The sequence below is a fragment of the Dreissena polymorpha genome, chromosome 4, assembly GCF_020536995.1.
Source record: "Dreissena polymorpha isolate Duluth1 chromosome 4, UMN_Dpol_1.0, whole genome shotgun sequence".
NCBI lineage: Eukaryota > Metazoa > Mollusca > Bivalvia > Myida > Dreissenidae > Dreissena > Dreissena polymorpha.
In genome coordinates this window covers 79,682,266-79,703,915 of record NC_068358.1, presented here as the reverse complement: position 1 = coordinate 79,703,915, position 21,650 = coordinate 79,682,266, and the positions used below count along the sequence as shown (strand labels likewise).

General features: G+C 36.4%; 1 protein-coding gene across 1 annotated transcript; it reads right to left on the bottom strand.

The window, feature by feature from the left end:
• Positions 1-242: 242 nt before the first annotated feature.
• Positions 243-21,107, bottom strand: LOC127877944 (NADH dehydrogenase [ubiquinone] 1 alpha subcomplex subunit 13-like). The gene is made up of 4 exons (XM_052424274.1): positions 20,962-21,107; positions 13,996-14,077; positions 5,445-5,516; positions 243-724 (listed from the first exon to the last, which is right to left on the bottom strand). Exons 1-4 carry the CDS (start codon positions 21,047-21,049, stop codon positions 520-522), a joined length of 447 nt encoding a protein of 148 aa, XP_052280234.1. The 5' UTR covers positions 21,050-21,107; the 3' UTR covers positions 243-519.
• Between the last annotated feature and the right edge of the window lie 543 nt (positions 21,108-21,650).

The following is a 21,650-nucleotide window of genomic DNA, read 5'->3' as shown; positions in this document are numbered from 1 at the left end:
GCAGGAATAAAACTCAGATACAGTCTATATTGGCCAGGTATGTATAATGAGGGTAAACAGTAAACCGTTACTCTTTTCTGAATCAGTGACATTGCCCTTCACCCAAATGGCCCCAAATGCAATCACAAGATATATGAAAGCTAACTACACAAAATTCCAGTGCAATTTTTCCATCCTAACTTGAATAAGTTTGAAAGTGAATTTCATAACGGTTTCGAAAAATATCAGTACAAACACAACTCTTAAACGTTATGTAATTTAATGGGTCCTATTATATAAATAAAGCACATCAATTACCACAAGCACAAATCTATTTGTTTTTTACCCAAAATAAGAAGTGTTTGAGTGTTCAGAAAGGAGCTACCCTTACATTGCTTTTATTTCAAACATTTTTTAGCACTTAACAAGTTTAAGTTAGAACTAACATCAAATCTAAATTCACACGATATAATTAAACGCAGTGCAATACACTATTTATGGAGTTCAAAGTACGATTATCACAACTATCAATTGATTTAACTAATCGTTTTTAAAAAAGTTACAAAAAGTTTCAATGAAGCTGAACGGTTTGTAGATGTCAAGATCATAAGATTGCAGGGCCGTGAACATGTGATCATCCCGCAAGTAGGCCTTCTCTCCGTTGTACTTGCCAACCTCCCAGTTGGGATCGTTGGCAAAGAGTCTTGCTTCCTCATCCCGCATACGCCGGAAATTCTTCAGTAACCTAGCAACAAATTGAAACAAAGAACCCTGAATACAAGGTGTTAGACTTTGTCCGTGGGGATCTTTCTTTTTAATGTTGGGTTCAATACACGCTCATGCCCAAGATGGAAGTCGTGTCAGGTTTGACTCATTGACCCATTAAGAAAGTCTTTGTCCTTATTAAATAAATGTAAAGGTCAAAATGAGGTCAGGTTATGTGAGTGTGGAGAGTGAGTGGTAAATGGACTTATCAAAGCTTATAAGTAATAAAGATGTTAATCCATCAGTTAATATGGGACTTTGACCTAAATAAGTCAAAGTCCACAAGAAGGTCAATTTTCAGGCCAAATTGAAGTGTGTGGTGGGTGTGTTGATAGTCTTCATATATTTATAATAATATAACATCAATGCAACCTTTTCAGGGAGTAGTTTTAATGTTGGATGAAACATGCCCTTTTGGTTTAACTAAGAATTAGGGTCTTGTGAAATAGTTCAGTACAGTACTGGGGGATTTAAAATACTTCCAATATCGAACACAAAATGTATTCAAAACTGATTAAACTAGACATCATGTAGATATAACTTCTGACCAAGTTTGGTGAAGATCAGATCAAAACTTCTTGAATTAGAGAGCGGACATGGACGGACGGACCGACTGACCAACAAGCTCACTCCTATATTACCCCCTAAACTTCGTTTAGTGGGGGAATAATTAACAAGGGACAAAATTGTCACAAAACCAGGTTTTCATTGTGAAAAAAAAATCTGATAAAGGGAGAAAACTCAAACTGAACTTTTGAAATGAACAAACAAAATTAACCCCCTTTGTAAGTTTGTTTAAAAAAAAAAATCTATTATTAGTCGTGGCGACCTTGACATTGGAGATATTGACGTGATTCTTTCGTGCGACACACCGTACCATGATGGTGAACAAATGTGCCAAATGATTTTAAAATCTCACAATGAATGACATACCCGGTAGTTATGGCCAGGACAAGCTCATTTATGGCCATTTTTGACCTTTGAACTCAAAGTGTGACCTTGACCTTGGAGATATCGACGTAATTATTTCGCGCGACACACCGTCCAATGATGGTGAACAAATGTGCCAAATGATTTTAAAATCTGACAATGAACGACATAGTTATGGCCCGGACAAGCTTGTTCCGCCAGCCCGCCAGCCAGCCAGCCAGCCCGCCAGCCAGCCAGCCAGCCAGCCAGCCAGCCCGCCCGCATTCGCCAATCTAATAACCAGTTTTTTCCTTCGGAAAACCTGGTTAATAAAAGCTATAGTACTCAGATCCTATAAGTCGTGTGAATGGTGTCATAATATACAAACAGACATAGCTTCGGTTTCCAAAAGTGGCAAAGGTTTTTCTGTTTCCTTTACATATCACGATTCAGTATGCTTTTTTCGCTGAAAATTATACAAAGCCTTTGGATTTATCACCAACATCCAACATGTACAAGAAATCCCTGACAAGTAATGACGTCAGGCTTTCTGATTAGCATATACCTTATCCACAAAATGTAACTCAAAGTCCGTCCATAAGATGATTAATTTGGCTGTAATTGGATAAATTGAAAATACTGCCTTCACCATAATGCAATGAGTTTATGTTCTAAAGACTTGTATTTTTTCTAATTAAAGATGAAGATATGGGACATATGTAAGCAAAAAGTATTGCTCCATCGCATAAACTTAACAGTATATATCAACTCTCAAAGCATGTATAGGTTAATCACCAAGTTTGAGAAAATTGTCAACTTTTATAGCTACTACACTTGGAGACTTTTCTAACGAAACACTTTTCAACTTGAATATCTCAGTAATGAGCTCAGATTTTGATTTTAAATTGCATAATTATGTAATCATTTGATTATAGTCTGTGTAAGATAATCATAAAATCATTCATCCTAGAAAATCGGGTGCTTTTGCATGGTTTCATCTTTTGCACATGGAAATGATGATTATAATTTTATTTCATTTTCTTCATTTAATGTGGGTTGATACACCAGGAAAGCATAAAATTAATTTAAAAATCCATATGTCTCATATTAAAATTCAGGAGCGCAACCTTCCCCACTTGCTTAAGCATCTGACTGTTACGGATGAATGATTTGATTTTATTTGCTTGCACATACTGTAGTCTAATGATCACATCTACACTTTTATATCAAACAAGGGCTGTTTGTAAAACATGCATGCCCCCCATATGGGCTGTCAGTTGTAGTGGCAGCCATTGTGTGAATACGTTTTTTTGTCACTGTGACCTTAACCTTTGACCTAGTGACCTGAAAATCATTAGGGGTCATCTGCCAGTCATGATCAATGTACCTATGAAGTTTCATGATCCTAGGCCTAATTATTCTTGAGTTATCATCAGGAAACCATTTTACTGTTTCGGGTCACTGTGACCCTGACCTTTGACCTAGTGACCTGAAATTAATAGGGGTCATCTGCCAGTCATGATCAATGTACCTATGAAGTTTTATGATACTAGGCGTAAGCATACTTGAGTTATCATCCGGAAACTATTCTACTGTTTCGAGTCACTGTGACCTTGACCTTTGACCTAGTGATCTGAAAATCAATAAGGGTCATCTGCCAGTCATGATCAATGTACCTATGAAGTTTCATGATCCTAGGCCTAAGCATTCTTGAGTTATTATCCGGAAACCATTTTACTATTTCGAGTCACTGTGACCTTGACCTTTGACCTAGTGACCTAAACATCAATAGGGGTCATCTGCCAGTCATGATCAATGTACTTATGAAGTTTCATGATCCTAGGCCTAAGCCTTCTTGAGTTATCATCCGGAAACCATCTGGTGGAAGGACCGATGGACAAAACAGACATGTGCAAAACAATATACCCCCTCTTCTTCGAAGGGGGCATAAATATTTACTCATACTGAGATATTTAAGTTTAAAAAATGTTGTGCTAGAAAAGTCATCAAGTGTAGTACAACGATATGTAATTCCAATTTAAATATTACATCATTCTAGGTGGGTTATTTCACCAGGAAATCAGAACATTAATTTGTAAAAAGTATGGCTTGTATAAATATTCAGGAGTGCAATGTTGCAATCTGTAAGTCATTTAGACGTGTAAGTAAATGCGTTTTAAATTCCTTTAAATATCACATTATTATTTTACGTTGTACGATAGTGAGAATTTTACTTGTGCAGTGATTTTTTTTTATTTTGTTATGTTTGATATTTTAATGTTGATCAATTTCAATTAAATAAACATGAAGGACTAGATATGTGTTGAATTAGTCTGAGTCGAAAAAACAACCAAATCCGTTCTAAAATAAGGGAGCTATATTGATTATGTGTTGATGAAAATGGAAAGTTCTCCTAAATAACACATATTGCAGAAAAGAATTTTGATCACCAGTACCAAAACTTTCTTCCACAATCATTTGTAACAAATACGTGCATGATAATTTACAATTGCTACAAATACAGATTTTGTTTTCATACTGAATCTCAGTTTAAGAATATTAAGTCTGTTTTAGTAAAATACATAATGTATATTGCTGGTTAACAAATCTTACTCGCCCTGAGTTGGACAGGTTAAGGGTGCAATCTAAAATCACAAGCTCTTCATCAATGCAGGGACTCAGCCATTGTGCATGTTTAGTATAATATCTTATGAATATGAGTTGAATACATTCACCTTTAACATATATTTGTCTTAAGACTGATTAGCTTATCCATCAATAGATTTATTACAATAAAAGTATTCACAGTTAATAACCTGTGTTGAATTTATAAGTTCATTTATTTTTCAACATGTTCACATAAAAATTTCAAAACAAGAAGACCAAAGACATGGTCACTTTTTGTGTCTGTTTGAACTTTACAACAATTGAATGATTTTTAGCACAGGTGGTGACACAGTATGCCAATGCAAAGATAAAACATTAAATGATTCTTGTCGTTATTGAGCAATGGGATTCTTTACACATTGAGTTCTGTTAATTGGAATGACTGTGTTTAATTCTGATCTATATGCCTTGTAAGGGTGAATTGAGATTGTCTCAAGGGCTGTTTGAGTTGTATCACATATGTTACTGTGAAATCTATAAAAATAGAACAAAACACAGAAAACAGCCATCCATTATTATAAATTAAGGTAAGTTTTTCAATATCCAGTCATTGTAGAATGCTGTGAAATGCATCTGGCTTAAATGCAGATGGTTTAGAGAGCTGATCAATCATTTAAAATTCTGAATTTACCATCACCAGAAGTTGTAAATACTATTTCATATCCAATTTCATGTTGAGAAAATATTTGCTCATAGTTAATTTAGAAATTGTCTAATTTTTGGTAACAAAGCATAAGCACAAACATTTTTACTTGTTCAGACCATTGGTGGTCCCGGACAATCAGACGCCCGTATTGTCCAGACAAACTACAGCATAAGCCTTACACTCGGCTCTATTTACATAAATTTTGCACAAGAATTGTGTCAGATTTTGACAAAACGGTTATAGCAATGCACGAATTGCATGATTTTAAACTAAATAAGGATAGTGTAAAAGTTGAATATTATTAAGTCAGTTTATTATCTTTTTGACTTTTTTCTAGGACAGACACACATAATATATCTATTTATCTGTTTATCTAAACAGTATTTTGACACTTATTCATGCATAATGGTCAGTGTCTTGTGAATGTCAGCTACCTAAAGAAGCACATAGGGATATTGTAAAGCATACACATACAGACCTGCGGTCATTCTCTGCCTGGAAGAGCACAGAAAGAATCAGTCTGGCATCATTCTCTTGAATCTTTTCCCTCCTGAAAAACAGCAGGAACAACACTGACCAAAAATATTTAATCCTGATGTTTTTTTTTATAGACAACATCACCATTGCAGACTAGAAGAACTGACCTTTGGCTAATACATATGGTAAGCCAAGAAGAGATTAAGTAAATTATAGAAATAATAAAGTCCCCGGTATTTTTGTACTTTATAATAGGTACTAAGTATTTTGCAAATGGTAAAAAAGGGACTTGCTCACAGTGTGGCAAAATGACAATTAAAAAACACAATTGATCACAAATTATAAAACAAGAGCTGTCAGAGGACAGTGGCTCTACTATTCGAGTGCTTGACAGTATAACGTCAGCCATCATGAAGGGGGGGGGGGGTATAATGTGGGTGTGTGGTAATTTAATAGATGATCTTTCAAAAAAAAATATAAAATTTTTTTTTTTTTTTTTTTTTGGGTGGGGGGGGGATTCTGGGGTGGAGCGTGGGGGATAGTTTGGGTGGAGTCCATTGTGGTATGTCAGGTACCGGTAAGTGTTGTTTTGTCAAAGTATGAATCAAATCTGATGTTAAATAAAGAAGTTATGGCAATTTAAGCAAACTTTATAAATTTGACCTTGAGAGTCAAGGTCATTCAAAGGTCAAGGTCAAATTCAATTTGCAAGGTACAGTAACATCATGATAGTAAAAAGGTATTTGAAAATTGAAAGCAATAGCCTTGATACTTTAGAAGTTAAGTGGATTTAAACACAAAATTTAACAAAATATTCAAAGTTGCTAAGAAAAAAAAGGGCCATAATTCCTACAAAATGCTTGATACAGTTGTCTGCTCTTGTTTATAGGTGGGGGTCATGTTGGTAAAGAATCATGCAAAATATAAAAGCAATATGTCAAGGGACATTGGAAATATTTGAGGTGGTACACAAACTTTAACATAGTTATCAACAAGCAAATTCGTAGAATTCGTAGAATTGATATCCCCCGCAACACAAATCGGACGGATGAACATACTGACAGATGGACGGACGGAGGACAATAACTCAAAACTAAGACAGAGGAAGGTTCTTGAGCCTTCAAAATTTATTTAGGTGAATTAATAAGTCGTGCGTTTTCCACAAAAACATTCAATGTTTATATACACTCAATTTTCAGAGTGTTGCAGAGTGAACACAACATCTGTTATGGTAAAAAAGATATGGCTCCGGACACAAAAGTGCCTATAGTAAAAAGCATTTTTTCAAGATACAAAGGGCCATAACTCTGGTTTTAACAGATGGTGTACAATGCCATTTGGCGTGCATCATCCTCTTATGCTTATATATACTCATACGAAGTTTCAATGAAATATGCCAAAGCACTTCCAAGATATGGCTCCGGACACAAAAGTGACGGACGGACAGCCGGACGGACAGCCGGACAACGCCAAAACAATATCCCTCCGCCTCTGGCAAGGAATATATACTCATACCAAGTTTCAATGAAATCTGCCAAAGCACTTCCAAGATATGGCTCCGGACACAAAGTGCCTATAGTTAAAAGCATTTTTTCAAGATACAAAGGGCAATAACTCTGTTTTTAACAGATGGTATACAATGCCATTTGGCATGCATCATCCTCTTATGCATATATATACTCATACCAAGTTTCAATGAAATCTGCCAAAGCACTTCCAAGATATGGCTCCGGACACAAAAGTGCCTATAGTAAAAAGCATTTTTTCAAGATACAAAGGGCCATAACTCTGTTTTTAACAGATAGTGTACAATGCGATTTGGCGTGCATCATCCTCTTATGCATATATATATACTCATACCAAGTTTCAATGAAATCCGCCAAAGCACTTTCAAGATATGGCTCTGGACACAAAAGTGCATATAGTAAAAAGCATTTTTTCAAGATACAAAGGGTCATAGCTCTGTTTTTAACAGATGGTGTACAATGCCATTTGGCGTGCATCATCCTCTTATGCATATATATACTCATACGAAGTTTCAATGAAATCCGCCAAAGCACTTCCAAGATATGGCTCCAGACACAAAAGTGCCGGCCGGCCGGACGGACAGCCGGACGGACGGACGGACAACGCCAAAACAATATCCCTCGGCCTCTGGCGAGGGATAATAATATGCATATTCTAAGAGGAACAAGAGCTGTCACCATAGGATGACTTATGCCCCCTATAAACACTTGAAAGAAGTTGTGAGCTTTCTTCGAAACCTAAACTCAGATTTTGAAACCTAAACACAGACCCTTAGTTCAAGGTCAAGGTCATAGGGGTCAAAATTTGTGTGCGTATTGAAAGGCCTTGTCCATATACACATGCATACCAAATATGAAGGTTATATCTCAAGGGACATAGAAGTTATGAGCATTTTTCAAAACCTAAACACAGATTTCGAAACCTAAACGCGGACCCTAAGTTCAAGGTCAAGGTCACAGGGGTAAAAAATTTGTGCGTATGGAAAGGCCTTGTCCATAAACAGATGCATACCAAATATGAAGGTTATATCTCAAGGGCCATAGAAGTTATGAGCATGTTTCGAAACCAAAACTCAGATTTCGAAACCTTAACACGGACCCTAACTTCAAGGCCAAGGTCACAGGGGTATAAATTATTGTGCGTATGGAAAAGCCTTGTCCATATACACATGCATACCAAATATGAAGGTTACATATCAAGGGACATAGTAGTTATGAGCATTTTTCGAAACCAAAACGCAGATTTCAAAACCTAAACACAGACCCTAAGTTCAAGGTAAAGGTCACAGGTGTCAAAATTTGTGTGTGAATGGAAAGGCATTGTCCATATCCACATGCATACCAAATATGAAGGTTATATCTCAAGGGACATAGAAGTTATGAGCATTTTTCAAAACCCAAACGCAGATTTCAAAACCTAAACGCGGAATCTAAGTTCAAGGTCAAGGTCACAGGGGTAAAAATTTGTGTGCGTATGCAAAAGCCTTGTCCATAAACACATGCATAACAAATATGAAGGTTATATCTCAAGGGACATAGAAGTTATGAGCATTTTTCAAAACCTAAACGCAGATTTCGAAACCTAAACGCGGACCCTTAGTTCAAGGTCAATGTCACAGGGGTCAAAATTTGTGTTCGTATGGAAAGGCCTTGTCCATATCAGATGCATACGAAATATGAAGGTTATATCTCAAGGGACATAGAAGTTATGAGCATTTTTCAAAACCTTAACACAGATTTCGAAACCTAAACGCGGACCCTAAGTTCAAGGTCAAGGTCACAGGGGTAAACATTTTGTGCGTATGGAAAAGCCTTGTCCATATACACATGCATACCAAATATGAAGGTTACATCTCAAGGGACATAGAAGTTATGAGCATTTTTCGAAACCAAAACGCAGATTTCAAAACCTAAACGCAGACCCTAAGTTCAAGATCAAGGTCACAGGGGTCAAAATTTGTGTGTGTATGGAAAGGCCTTGTCCATATACACATGCATAACAAATATGAAGTTTATATCTCAAGGGACATAGAGTTTATGAGCATTTTTCAAAACCTTAATGCAGATTTCGAAACCTAAACGCGGACCCTAACTTCAAGGTCAAGGTCACAGGGGTAGAAAAATTTGTGCGTATGGCAAGGCCTTGTCCATATACACATGCATACCAAATATGAAGGTTATACATGTATCTCAAGGGACATAGTAGTTATGAGCATTTTTAGAAACCTAAACACAGATTTTAAAACCTAAACGCAAGTCCCTAAGTTCAAGGTCACGGTCACAGGGGTAAAAATGTGTGTGCGTATGGAAAGGCCTTGACCATATACACATGCATACCAAATATGAAGGTTATATCTCAAGGGACATAGAAGTTTTGAGCACTTTTCTAAACCTAAACGCAGATTTCGAAGCCTAAACGCGGACCCTAAGTTCAAGGTCAAGCTCACAGGTATTAAAATTGTTTTGTGTATGGAAAGGCCTTGTCCATATATACATGCATACCAAATATGAAGGTTATATCTCAAGGGACATAGAAGTTATGAGCATTTTTCGAAACCTTAACGCAAAGTGTGACGGAAAGACGGACAGACTGACGGACAGTCCGATCACTATTTGCCCCCTTTTCTTCCAAAGGGGGTATAAAAAAGGCCATAATTCTTATAAAATGCTCGATACAGTTGTCTGCTCTTGTTTATAGGTTGGGGTCATGTTGGTAAATAAGTATGCAAAATATGAAAGCAATATGTCAAGGGACATAAGAAATATTTGGGATGGTATGCAAACTTTAACATTTGCACGCTCAGGCTGACGCCAGGGTGAGTAGGATAGCTCCACTATATATATTTCATATAGAATAGTCGAGCTAAAAATAATGCATAAATTACATTCAAACAAGCAAATTCATTGAATCAATATCCTGGGTCAAATATATTTTGTTTAAGGATGGGTGCAACGCCCTCTATATACAGTAAAATCCTAAAAAGAGCACTGCCTTGCGGGTGCAGACCGCTCATCTATTTTTCTGTTTAAAGGTGTAGGGACCTATCTCAATTTCAATTACAAAGGAGGGAGGGGTGGAGTGGAGAGGGGTGTATAGTGTGGGGTTGTGGTCATTTATTACCTTATCTTCCAAAAATGCAAAAAAAATGCAAAAAAAAAATTTTGGGGGGGGGGGGGGGTTTCTTGGGGGGGATGGTTGAACGGTATTTCAAAAATAAAATAATAAAAATATGTGAAATTTTTTAATCATGTTTGAAAAAAACAAGAGATGTGTTTGTCAGAAACACAATGCCCCCTATTGCGCCGCTTTGAAATGTTGTTGTTTTTTTTTTTACCTTTGACCTTGAAGGATGACCTTGACCTTGAACTTCCACCACTCAAAATGTGCAGCTTTATAAGAACGCCGCTTTGAAATAAAAAAAATTGACCTTTGACCTTGAAGGATGACCTTGACTTTTAAGGATGACCTTGACCTTGACCTTCCACCACTAAAAATGTGCAGCTTCATAAGAACGCCGCTATGAAATTATTATTTATTTTTTTGACCTGGAAGGATGACCTTGACCTTGAACTTCCACCACTCAAAATGTGCAGCTTCATGAGATACACATGCATGCCAAATATCAAGTTGCTTTCTTCAATATTAAAAAAGTTATGGCCAATATTAAAGTTTTCGGACGGACAGACGCCATATATTTGACATTTGACCTTGAAGGATGACCTTGACCTTCACCTTTCACCACTCAAAATGTTCAGCTCCATGAGATACACATGCATGCCAAATATCAAGTTGCTATCTTCAATATTGAAAAAGTTATGGCCAATGTTAAAGTTTTCGGACGAACAGACACCATAAATTTGACATTTGACCTTGAAGGATGACTTTGACCTTGACCTTTCACCACTCAAAATGTGCAGCTCCATGCGATACACATGCATGCCAAATATCAAGTTGCTATCTTCAAAAGTGAAAAAGTTATGGCCAATGTTAAAGTTTTTTTCGGACAGACGGACAGACTGACTGACCTGCTGACGGACAGTTCAACTGCTATATGCCACCCTACCGGGGGTATAAAAATTATTTTTTTGGGTTGGGGGGGGGGGTATAATGTGAGGGTGTATTAGATGATCTTTAATTTAAAAAAATAATGGGGGGATTGAGAGGGGGGGCGTGGGGGATGGTTTGGGAGGAGTCTATTGTGGTATGTCAGGTAAGAGTTGTTTGGTCAAAGTATCAATCAAATCTAATCATAAATAAAGAAGTTATGGCAATTTTAGCAAAATTTCATAATTTGACCTTGAGTCAAGGTCATTCAAAGGTCAAGGAGGTAAAATTCAACTTGCCAGGTACAGTAACCTCATGATAGCATGAAAGTATTTGAAGTTAAGAAGCAATAGCCTTGATACTTTAGAAGTAAAGTGGATCTAAACACAAAATGTAACCCTATATTCAAAGTTACTAATTAAAAAAATGGCCATAATTCCGTAAAAATGACAACCAGAGTTATGCAACTTGTCCTTTACTATCTCCTTATGATAGTTTGCGAGTGTTCCAAGTATGAAAGCAATATCTATGATACTTTAGGGGTAAAGTGGACCAAAACACAAAACTTAACCAAATTTTGAAGTATAAAGGGTCCATAATTCCGTCAAAATGCCAGTCAGAGTTACATAACTTTGCCTGCACAGTCCCCTAACAATAGTTATTAAGTGTTGCAAAGCAAAAGCTTTGATACTTTAGAAAAAAGTGGACCTAAACACAAAACTTAACCAAATTTTCAATTTTCTAAGTATAAAAAGGGCACATAATTCTGTCAAAATGCCAGTCAGAGTAACATAACTTTGCCTGCACAGTCCCCTTATGATAGTTAGTAAGTGTTTCAAGTATGAAAGCAATAGCTTTGATACTTAAGGAATAAAATGGAACTTAACACAAAATTTAACCAAAATTTTCAATTTCCTAAGTATAAAAAGGGCACATCATTCTGTCAAAATGCAAGCCAGAGTTATTTAACTTTGCCTGCCCAGTCCCCTCATGATAGCAAGTAAGTGTACCAAGTTTGAATGCAATAGCATTGATACTTTATGAGAAAAGTGGACCCAAACGCAAAACTTAACAAGGGACAAAATTGTCACAAAACCAGGTTTTCATTGTGAAAAAAAAATCTGATAAAGGGAGAAAACTCAAACTGAACTTTTGAAATGACCAAAAAAAATTAACCCCCTTTGTAAGTTTTTTTTTTTTTTTTTAAATCTATTTTTAGTCGTGGCGACCTTGACATTGGAGATATTGACGTGATTCTTTCGTGGGACACACCGTCCCATGATGGTGAACAAATGTGCCAAATGATTTTAAAATCTCACAATGAATGACATAGTTATGGCCAGGACAAGCTCATTTATGGCCATTTTTGACCTTTGAACTCAAAGTGTGACCTTGACCTTGGAGATATCGACGTAATTATTTCGCGCGACACACCGTCCAATGATGGTGAACAAATGTGCCAAATGATTTTAAAATCTGACGATGAACGACATAGTTATGGCTCGGACAAGCTCATTTATGGCCATTTTTGACCTTTGAACTCAAAGTGTGACCTTGACCTTGGAGATATCGACGTAATTATTTCGCGCGACACACCGTCCAATGATGGTGAACAAATGTGCCAAATGATTTTAAAATCTGACAATGAACGACATAGTTATGGCCCGGACAAGCTTATTCCGCCAGCCCGCCAGCCAGCCCGCCAGCCCGCCCGCATTCGCCAATCTAATAACCAGTTTTTTCCTTCGGAAAACCTGGTTAAAAACTTAACCGGACGCCGACGCCAAGGTGATGACAACAGCTCATAATTTTTTTTCAAAAAATAGATGAGCTAAAAAATAATTAAGTGTAGGTTTATTGTTTTTATGCATCACAATCCTCCTCATTGATATCTATACACCCATGAAGTTTCGTGTTGAAATCTTAAGTTGTATCTGAGATATAGCCCTGAAAAGTTACATGTACATCATACAAAGCAACAAAGGGCAATGACTCTTATTTAAGAAAGTGTAGTGCTATGGTTCTTATGCAAGGCAATTCTCAATGATATATATACAACCATGCAGCTTATTGTTGAAATCTTGTATTGTATCTGAGATATAGCCCTGAAAAGTTATATCATACGAAAACAACAAAGGGCAATGACTCTTATTTAAGAAACTGTAGGGTTATGATTATTGTGCATGGCTCTTCTTCAAATTGATCTCTACACACCCATGATGTTTCATGTTGAAATCATTTATGGTACCTGAGATATAGCCTTTAAAAGTAACATCATACAAAAAACACAGGGTAGTAACTCTTATTGAGAAAGTGAAGGGTTATGGTTCTAGTGCATGGCACTTTTCATTGATATCTATACACCCATGAAGTTTCATGTTGATATCTTATATAGTTACTGAGATAAAGCCCTGCAAAGTTTGCAAAAGACGGATTGATGGACTGACGGACAGACAACACCAATTCTATATCCAGGCGCTTTTGGCGGGCATAACAAGCAAATGATGAAAAATAATTGGAACTATGTCTTTAATGAATAAAACCGTAACACCTTCTGTGACTGTAGCAGACATCCTAGATCCTGACCAGACTACCCAATACAAACGCTGGTCTGAAGCAACGCTGGCAGCATATGGCATAAAACAAATTTTCACATTAAAAGGCTCAAATTTAATGAAGCAACAAAAACTTTATACAACTACAAGAGACAGCTACACAGTTTTAATCCTATTTGGACATGCATTAAATGGACACAATCGTGGTTTAGCCTGCCCTGATAATTACATGAACACAAACTAAATTGTGTTTATAACAACAGTCTTCCACAGCTATAGCAATCAACATAACTTTTGGCTTTTAATGGCTTACAAACATATATATGGCAGGAATCATCCACCTTGCAAAGCTGACATAACTAAATGAACTAATTATTATTTATATTATTCGTATAAGAAAACAAAATCAAGTCATTATCCACTCACAGCATCTTAGGCTGGTAGTATTTTATGAAGGTAACCATGGCAACAGCTTTCAAAGCCACAAATGGAATCAGAATCTTGGCACCTGAAATAAAGTCATTTAAGATTGTTTACCATATATTTTTATCAAGTTTATCATAGTTTATCAACCAAAACAAAAATCAATAGTTTATTAAGTTTATCATAGTTTATCAACCAAAACAAAAATCAATGCTTATGAATGAAAATGAGTTGTTTCATAGCTATCGGCATCAATAATGACGATCAATTATACAGGTTATTCATAAAAGCAACTCATGTTTAGTAAAAATAACTTATACAAATAAATCTGATGTTTACTAAATAATCAAGCCTTTAACATGATCACCTTTAACCATTGAAAGTATTGATACCATATAAGATTGTATGGCTGTTGTAATATACCATCGACAGGTGGTAAGCATGTGGCTATAATATTTAAATTAGTAAAAACATCATTTTGAAAATATTCAAATTATAACAAAAAAATCAACTTCTTTGAAAAAACAAGAGCTATCACCATAGGATGACATATGCCCCCTATAAACCGTTTGATAGAAGTTATGAGCATTTTTAGAAACCTAAATGCAGATTTTGAAACCTAAATGTGAATCCTAAGTTCAAAGTCAAGGTCACAGGGGTAAAAAAATTTGTGCATATGGAAAGGCCTTGTCCATATACACATGCATACCAAATATGACGGTTATATCTCAAGGGACATAGAAGTTATGAGCATTTTTCAAAACCTAAACGCAGATTTCGAAACCTTAACACGGACCCTAACTTCAAGGTCAAGGTCACAGGGGTCAAAATTTTTGTGGGCATGGAAAGGCCTTGTCCATATACACATGCATACTAAATTTGAAGGTTATATCTCAAGGGACATAGAAGTTATGAGCATTTTTCAAAACCTAAACGCAGATTTTGAAACCTTAACGCGGACCCTAAGTTCAAGGTCAAGGTCACAGGGGTAAAAAAAATGTAAGCGTATAGAAAGGCCTTGTCCATATACACATGCATACCAAATATGAAGGTTATATCTCAAGGGACATAGAAGTTATAAGCATTTTTCGAAACCTTAATGCAGATTTTGAAACCTAAACGCGGACCCTAAGTTCAAGGTCAAGGTCACAGGGGTAAAAAATTGTGTGTGTATGGAAAGGCCTTGTCCATATACACATGCACACCAAATATGAAGGTTACATCTCAAGGGACATAGAAGTTATGAGCATTTTTCAAAGCCTAAATGCAGATTTCGAAAACTCAGCGCGGTCTGTAAGTTCAAGGTCAAGGTCACAGGGGTCAAATTTTTTGTCCGTATGGAAAGGCCTTGTCCATATACACATGCATACCAATTATGAAGGTTATATCTCAAGGGATAAAGAAGTTATGTGCATTTTTCGAAACCTAAACGCGGACCCTAAGTTCAAGGTCAAGGTCACAGGGGTAAAAAATTGTGTGTGTATGGAAAGGCCTTGTCCATATACACATGCACACCAAATATGAAGGTTACATCTCAAGGGACATAGAAGTTATGAGCATTTTTCAAAGCCTAAATGCAGATTTCGAAAACTCAGCGCGGTCTGTAAGTTCAAGGTCAAGGTCACAGGGGTCAAATTTTTTGTCCGTATGGAAAGGCCTTGTCCATATACACATGCATACCAAATATGAAGGTTATATCTCAAGGGATAAAGAAGTTATGTGCATTTTTCGAAACCTAAACGCAAAGTGTGACGGAAAGACGGACAGACAGACAGACTGACAGTCCAATTACTATATGCCCCCCTTTCTTCGAAAAGGGGCATAAAAATCAACTTCTTTGAAAAACAAGAGCTGTCACCATAGGATGACATATGCTCCCTATAAATGCTTTGATAGAAGTTATGAGCATTTTTAGAAACCTAAACGCAGATTTCGAAACCTAAATGCAAACCCAAAGGTCAAGGCCAAGGTCACAGGGGTATAAATTTGTGTACATATGGAAAGGCCTTGTCCATATACACATGCATACCAAATATGAAGGTTATATCTCAAGGGACATAGAAGTTATGAGCATTTTTCAAAACCTTAACGCAGATTTCGAAACCTTAACGCGAACCTTAAGTTCAAGGTGAAGGTGACAGGGGTATACATTTTTTTGCGTATGGAAAGGCCATGTCTATATACACATGCATACCAAATATGAAGGTTATATCTAAAGGGACATAGAAGTTATGAGCATTTTTAGAAACCTAAACGCAAAGTATGACGGAAGGAATAACGGACATATATAACAAGGTATTCAACTCAAAATGACTAGAAAACAGGGTGCATCGCTTTGAAGTTTGAACAGCCATAACTTCATCAATTTTGCAGCGATTTCCACAAACTTGGTCTTATTCAACACAGAAATGATTTTCCTTTTTTGAAATGTACCTTTCTTGCAATATGTTTACAAATGCTGGTTCAAATTTTAAGAAATAACACGATACACAACTCGCGTGACATACTTGATCAGACCCAATCCAAGACTGAAATCTTCACAGAGAAGAGGGCTTTTTTTTTTCCTGCAAAGTTCACGGACCTCGGATAATAATTCAATAAAAGGTATGAAAAAACTATTCTTACCATAGTTGCGGTTATATTATTCATAAAACTAACTGTCCGGCACCGTAGGAAACCTTTGTTTACATACATTTCAACTGGCTGACATTTTAAACACACAAGTGATTTCATTGGTACAACGCTAAGGTGTTTACTCCTGAAGATTTCATACTTGAATCGCCTTTTTGATCAGCAAAACAATGGCGACCTGGTCAAAACTTTTTTCTGTAACAACTGCATAATGAACATTCTATCACGTAATGTAACGCGATTTATATAACCATTACTCTAAAAGAACCCAGGACTCAACAATAAACTTCCATACTTGTAAAAATTCAAAGCATTCAGGAAATCTAATATGATCAGGGCTTCCACTAGCTTTCAAAAGTTGGAAGTCCTGACTTCAAAGCCTTAAATTTTGGACATCCCAGATAATACAGTTGGAAGTCCCAATTTTATTTCAATAAATATTTTAGTAAACCCTACTGTATGAGCTGATAGCTGGATACATACATGTCCCAACTCTATCCATTACCCTATAATCCAGTATAATCGTGACTCCAATGTTCAAAACCAAAATATGACCAGTATTGACGCTTATGTGTTTAAGAATTTTATAAACACAAATGTCCGCCATTTTAAGTAAGCGCTTATGCAAAGTAAATTATGTCATGGGATATTTCCCATCGAACATGCGTAAATCAAGTGAAGCAATGTTCAAGCATCTAGCACTGTTTTGTTCATATTTGGTTATAATGACCAATCAATGAGTGACTTTTATTTAATTTATTATTCGTAAATTTATGAATTTTTCCATAGTTTCAACGGGTCAATACTATCTTTTTGTGTGCATTAATTCCGATGTATTTTTTCATTCAAAAGTACTACATGTACTGAGTTGCACATCTATATTAAGTTACGACACATGGTCTGTTTGAATACGCACGCTCTTCCTGCGTCGAACTTGACTATGTCAGCAACAATTGTGCGCTCTTATTAAAACACGACTTTTACATGGCATTCATGTATAGCGAATGGTGCAGATGTGCACAAAGGGACTTAAATAATATTATCAGGTGGCATCAGAAATATTGTTTTATTCAGTTCGATAAATGGACATGATGAAATATACTTGCACTTAAATTAAAACGTTACCACATAAAATGTGTAACGGGTATTGTTTTCACAATTTACTCGCCATAAGTAATTGATTGCTCACCATTTGCATTGAACTTCTTATTAGAAACAATTGTTGTTTGAGTAACTGTTTACGGCAAAAAGGTGTAATGATGATGCCCGACACCATCTTTCACTTACTGTTTAATTACCGTTGGATACTAAGTAAATTTTAAAACTGTGATTCCTTTTAAATCAATCTGCGATAAAAGCTAACTTCAAGACTGACGCAGAGCTCCAGATAAGGGCCGTACAGTCATAAATACGGCTTTTTCATAAAGGTTTACGCATCTATTTTTATAAACTGGACATACAATTACGACTTTAATATCCCTTTTACGCATTTACGAAAAAAAATCTGACTGTACCGATACTTCTGCGCGGCGTGATTTGTTGGTCTCTAACCTAACTGTGCTTTTCGTTAATTTAAATTACCGAAAAGTTGTAGACTGGGTTCCGGTATTATTGTCTACTTCTGTCGCGTGAACCCTTCAAAAACAATATGTCTGCGTGCAAGGGAAGGACGGCTCAACCGAAAGCGGTTCGAAAAAACACTTTGTTGTCATATAATGGCTATATACGGTCGTCTAACCTGACCATCCTGACATTCATAGTCTATGCCATTTTTGACAGTTAACTGCTAAAGCAGTTCCTTTTTTAGCAGTTCCTTGTCAAGAAAAATAAGAAATAGTATTTAGTCATGAGTTTTTATGTGTAGTTGTATTTGCATCATAATTCAGAATGGAAAACCTAATAAAGTAACTGTTTAAGAAGCTAAATATATTTATTATAATTGCTGCAAATTTTTCTGTAAAGTCAGTTATACACTCTTCAATATCCAAGAATACGTGTAGGACAGTACCTGTATTTTTGGATATAGTAGTACAGATACTAATTTATTTTCAGCATTACTCCTTTTCTTTCTGTCAGTGGCAGTACCGCCACTTTAAAGATTCTTAAGATCTCGGTTTCGATTGGAAATATTTGCGGACCACCTACCCCTACAGCCTCCCCCCCCCCTCCCAACTATCTCATCAATTCTGGACGAATTGAGAGATCGACCTCCGGGGCTTTAAAAAAGCCGGAACTTCCGGAAAAAAACGGAACACTTTTAGCCATGCCGTTATAACGCTGTGTCCAATATAACGCAGGGGGCCCTTGGATACCGATTTTTCTCCAACCTTCCATTTCTGATTCAAATCCATGTTATGCAACTTCATGTATTTTCAGAAAATTCAAAGAAGCCAGCGATCACAGCTTGATTGCTTTATCCGTCCTTTTAACTGACTTGAATCGATTAGAGGTTGAACGACACTCGACAGCTTATTGGTGTTAATCTGTTGTGTAATGTCAATAAAGTTGTGAAAACTTGCGAGTCCGTGTTTATTACATGTATTCCCTATCAGAGCAGTTCGGTGCGCTAATTTCAATAAGGCAAGTGCAATAATTATCAAATTTAAGTTATTTAAAACGATTACCTGAAGTTATTTAAAACGATTACCTGTTTATCGTGTATTGTATTTCATTGTATAAACTATGGCTGTGTAAGTGTGTTATCGTTTATTATATGCTATACATGCAGGGCTTTTCATCTGGAAATTGGGAAGAAGCCCTAGCCTTGCAAATTGGGAAATTTAAGCGCGATAAATGGCCATTTTGGGAAAAAAACTTTTAAAGCATTTCATCACAGGTAAATCATTTAATCAATTTTAAACAGTCACAATAATGGTTTGAACTTTATTTTTGTTATGAATTAATGACCTGGAAATGTTCTTTTCAAAGATTGGCCAGCTATATTTTCAAACAGATAAACTTTTCAACAGGTAACAGCAGTTTTTGAACAGTAAACTAAAAGTTATCTCTTTTTTCGTTATGACAGACTCTGTCACAGTCACACAATTCAGAACTTCACAAAGCCATTTCCCTTTGTTTTGTAATATTTACCATTATGTGACATTTTCAAACTGAAAATTCAGCGATGACACTGGTGACCTCCCTTGCGGCCCTCGTGCAAAAACCGACAATAAAACCCGTACTACGCAATATTCTGTTCTAGACTGGTACACAAATACAATTAAAATTCGGCTTAGCTGTAGTGGGGAAATAACTGAACTGGTAGCGAAAAAATCGATACCAGACAACAATTACGCAAAATAAACCTTCATCTTTGTTTATCGCTCGTGGAAGCTTTCAATGAAATTACAATCATCTACAAGACCAGTAAAACTATACCGAATAGTAACTTGGCTACAAAACACTATCCGCTGTGTTTATTTTTTTGATTTTCAGGGGAATTTCAATCGTTTTTTTTGGGAAGTCTTTCAGCCAGAGTTGGGAAAAAATAAGGCTTTTTAGAATTGGGAAGGAGCCGAATATCGGCCTCTGTTATATAAGGATGAAAAGCCCTGACATGCTTGATAAATAAAAATAAAAAAAAAAATCCTGACGATTTATTTACAAGCTAACACAGTGTAATAGTTAACAGAGATGCAATTACGTTTTTGCCCGTTTAATATCAGAAAACCACTGACTGTTATCGTTCGATTCGGTTTATAATATGCATGTATTTGCGGATGACAACACAGCATGACAATACACAGGACCTATATTATAGGCTATACTATACCTGTTTTTTAAAGCCCCCTTAAATAAATAAGCTCAAAACTTATAACGCTGTCCGTTTATAACGCTGTTGCGTGGCTTGGACCCTGTCATTCGCATTATTTTGGAGTTACAGTGTATACTTGCAGATCGGATGTCCAAGTGATTTCAAACATTTGTTAAACGGACGTACGGCTGCCGTTTTTGGGCGTAATTTACGCCCAGACGTTCATTAAGCGCTGTATGATTGTCTACCCGGTGTCAGGCTACTTTTAGATCCGATGATCACAAAAGAAAATATATATTTTTTTAAGTTATATAAGAAAATAAATTTGACATTTAGGTCTACATCCGTTACTTCTGTTTGATTTGCTTGCATTTATTTGCAATAAACCGCTAATGCGTGTAAGGTGTTGACCGTTCAGATTACAGCGAATACATTTTTCCCCACCCACTGTCAACAAACTGTCGGGCAGATGAGATGATCATGGTCAAGGTCGGCTCTCTAAGACTTTAACAGGCGTAAACTGCGAAGGACATTGGATATAAATACAGTGAAAATGTAACACCAGGTCTGCTCTATGTACTGACCGTTAAGCGGCTTGGCAACGTACGCTTTAGCCCACTGAATGTTTGCATAACCACCCTTAGGTGCTGCATCTTGTCGGTACCCCACCATTTTGGTTGGGGGTATAACTACCAAGTCACAAAAAAATATACCGAATGGTAATATAGGTTACATACCGTCGAATTATGGTCAAATGCGACAAATTATCATGTACAGAGGAGGAAAATCATTTCTTGCGTATCTTTTATTATGTTCGCAACAAAATTTCAAATTGAAAAAATAGCTTCCGTACTGAAGAGCTAATAAAAGAAAGAATATTTTATTTCAGCTAATGTGGCGAATAAGAAAAAATGTGACGATTACTATGAGATATATGCGCATATTTTAATTGATACACTAAAAATAACCAATAAAAAACTTAAAATTGGAACCATAGCTCAATCAAATGAGCATTTTTAAATAGCTTACGGAACGCGAGCGAAGTTTAGACTGAAGCCTGCATTCAAACGACCTACAATACACGGTGCCGAACATTACCATAGCATAAGCTGCAGTTACAACAATGATCCGCACTCTCAAAGAAATAATGACGACGTTGATATATGCTGATTTCATTGAATTATTTTTAATAACGTGTTACAAATGTTAAATAATAACAGGAAGGGGTGGGCACAAACAATTATCATAAGTCTACCTTCAATGTCAAGGTCGC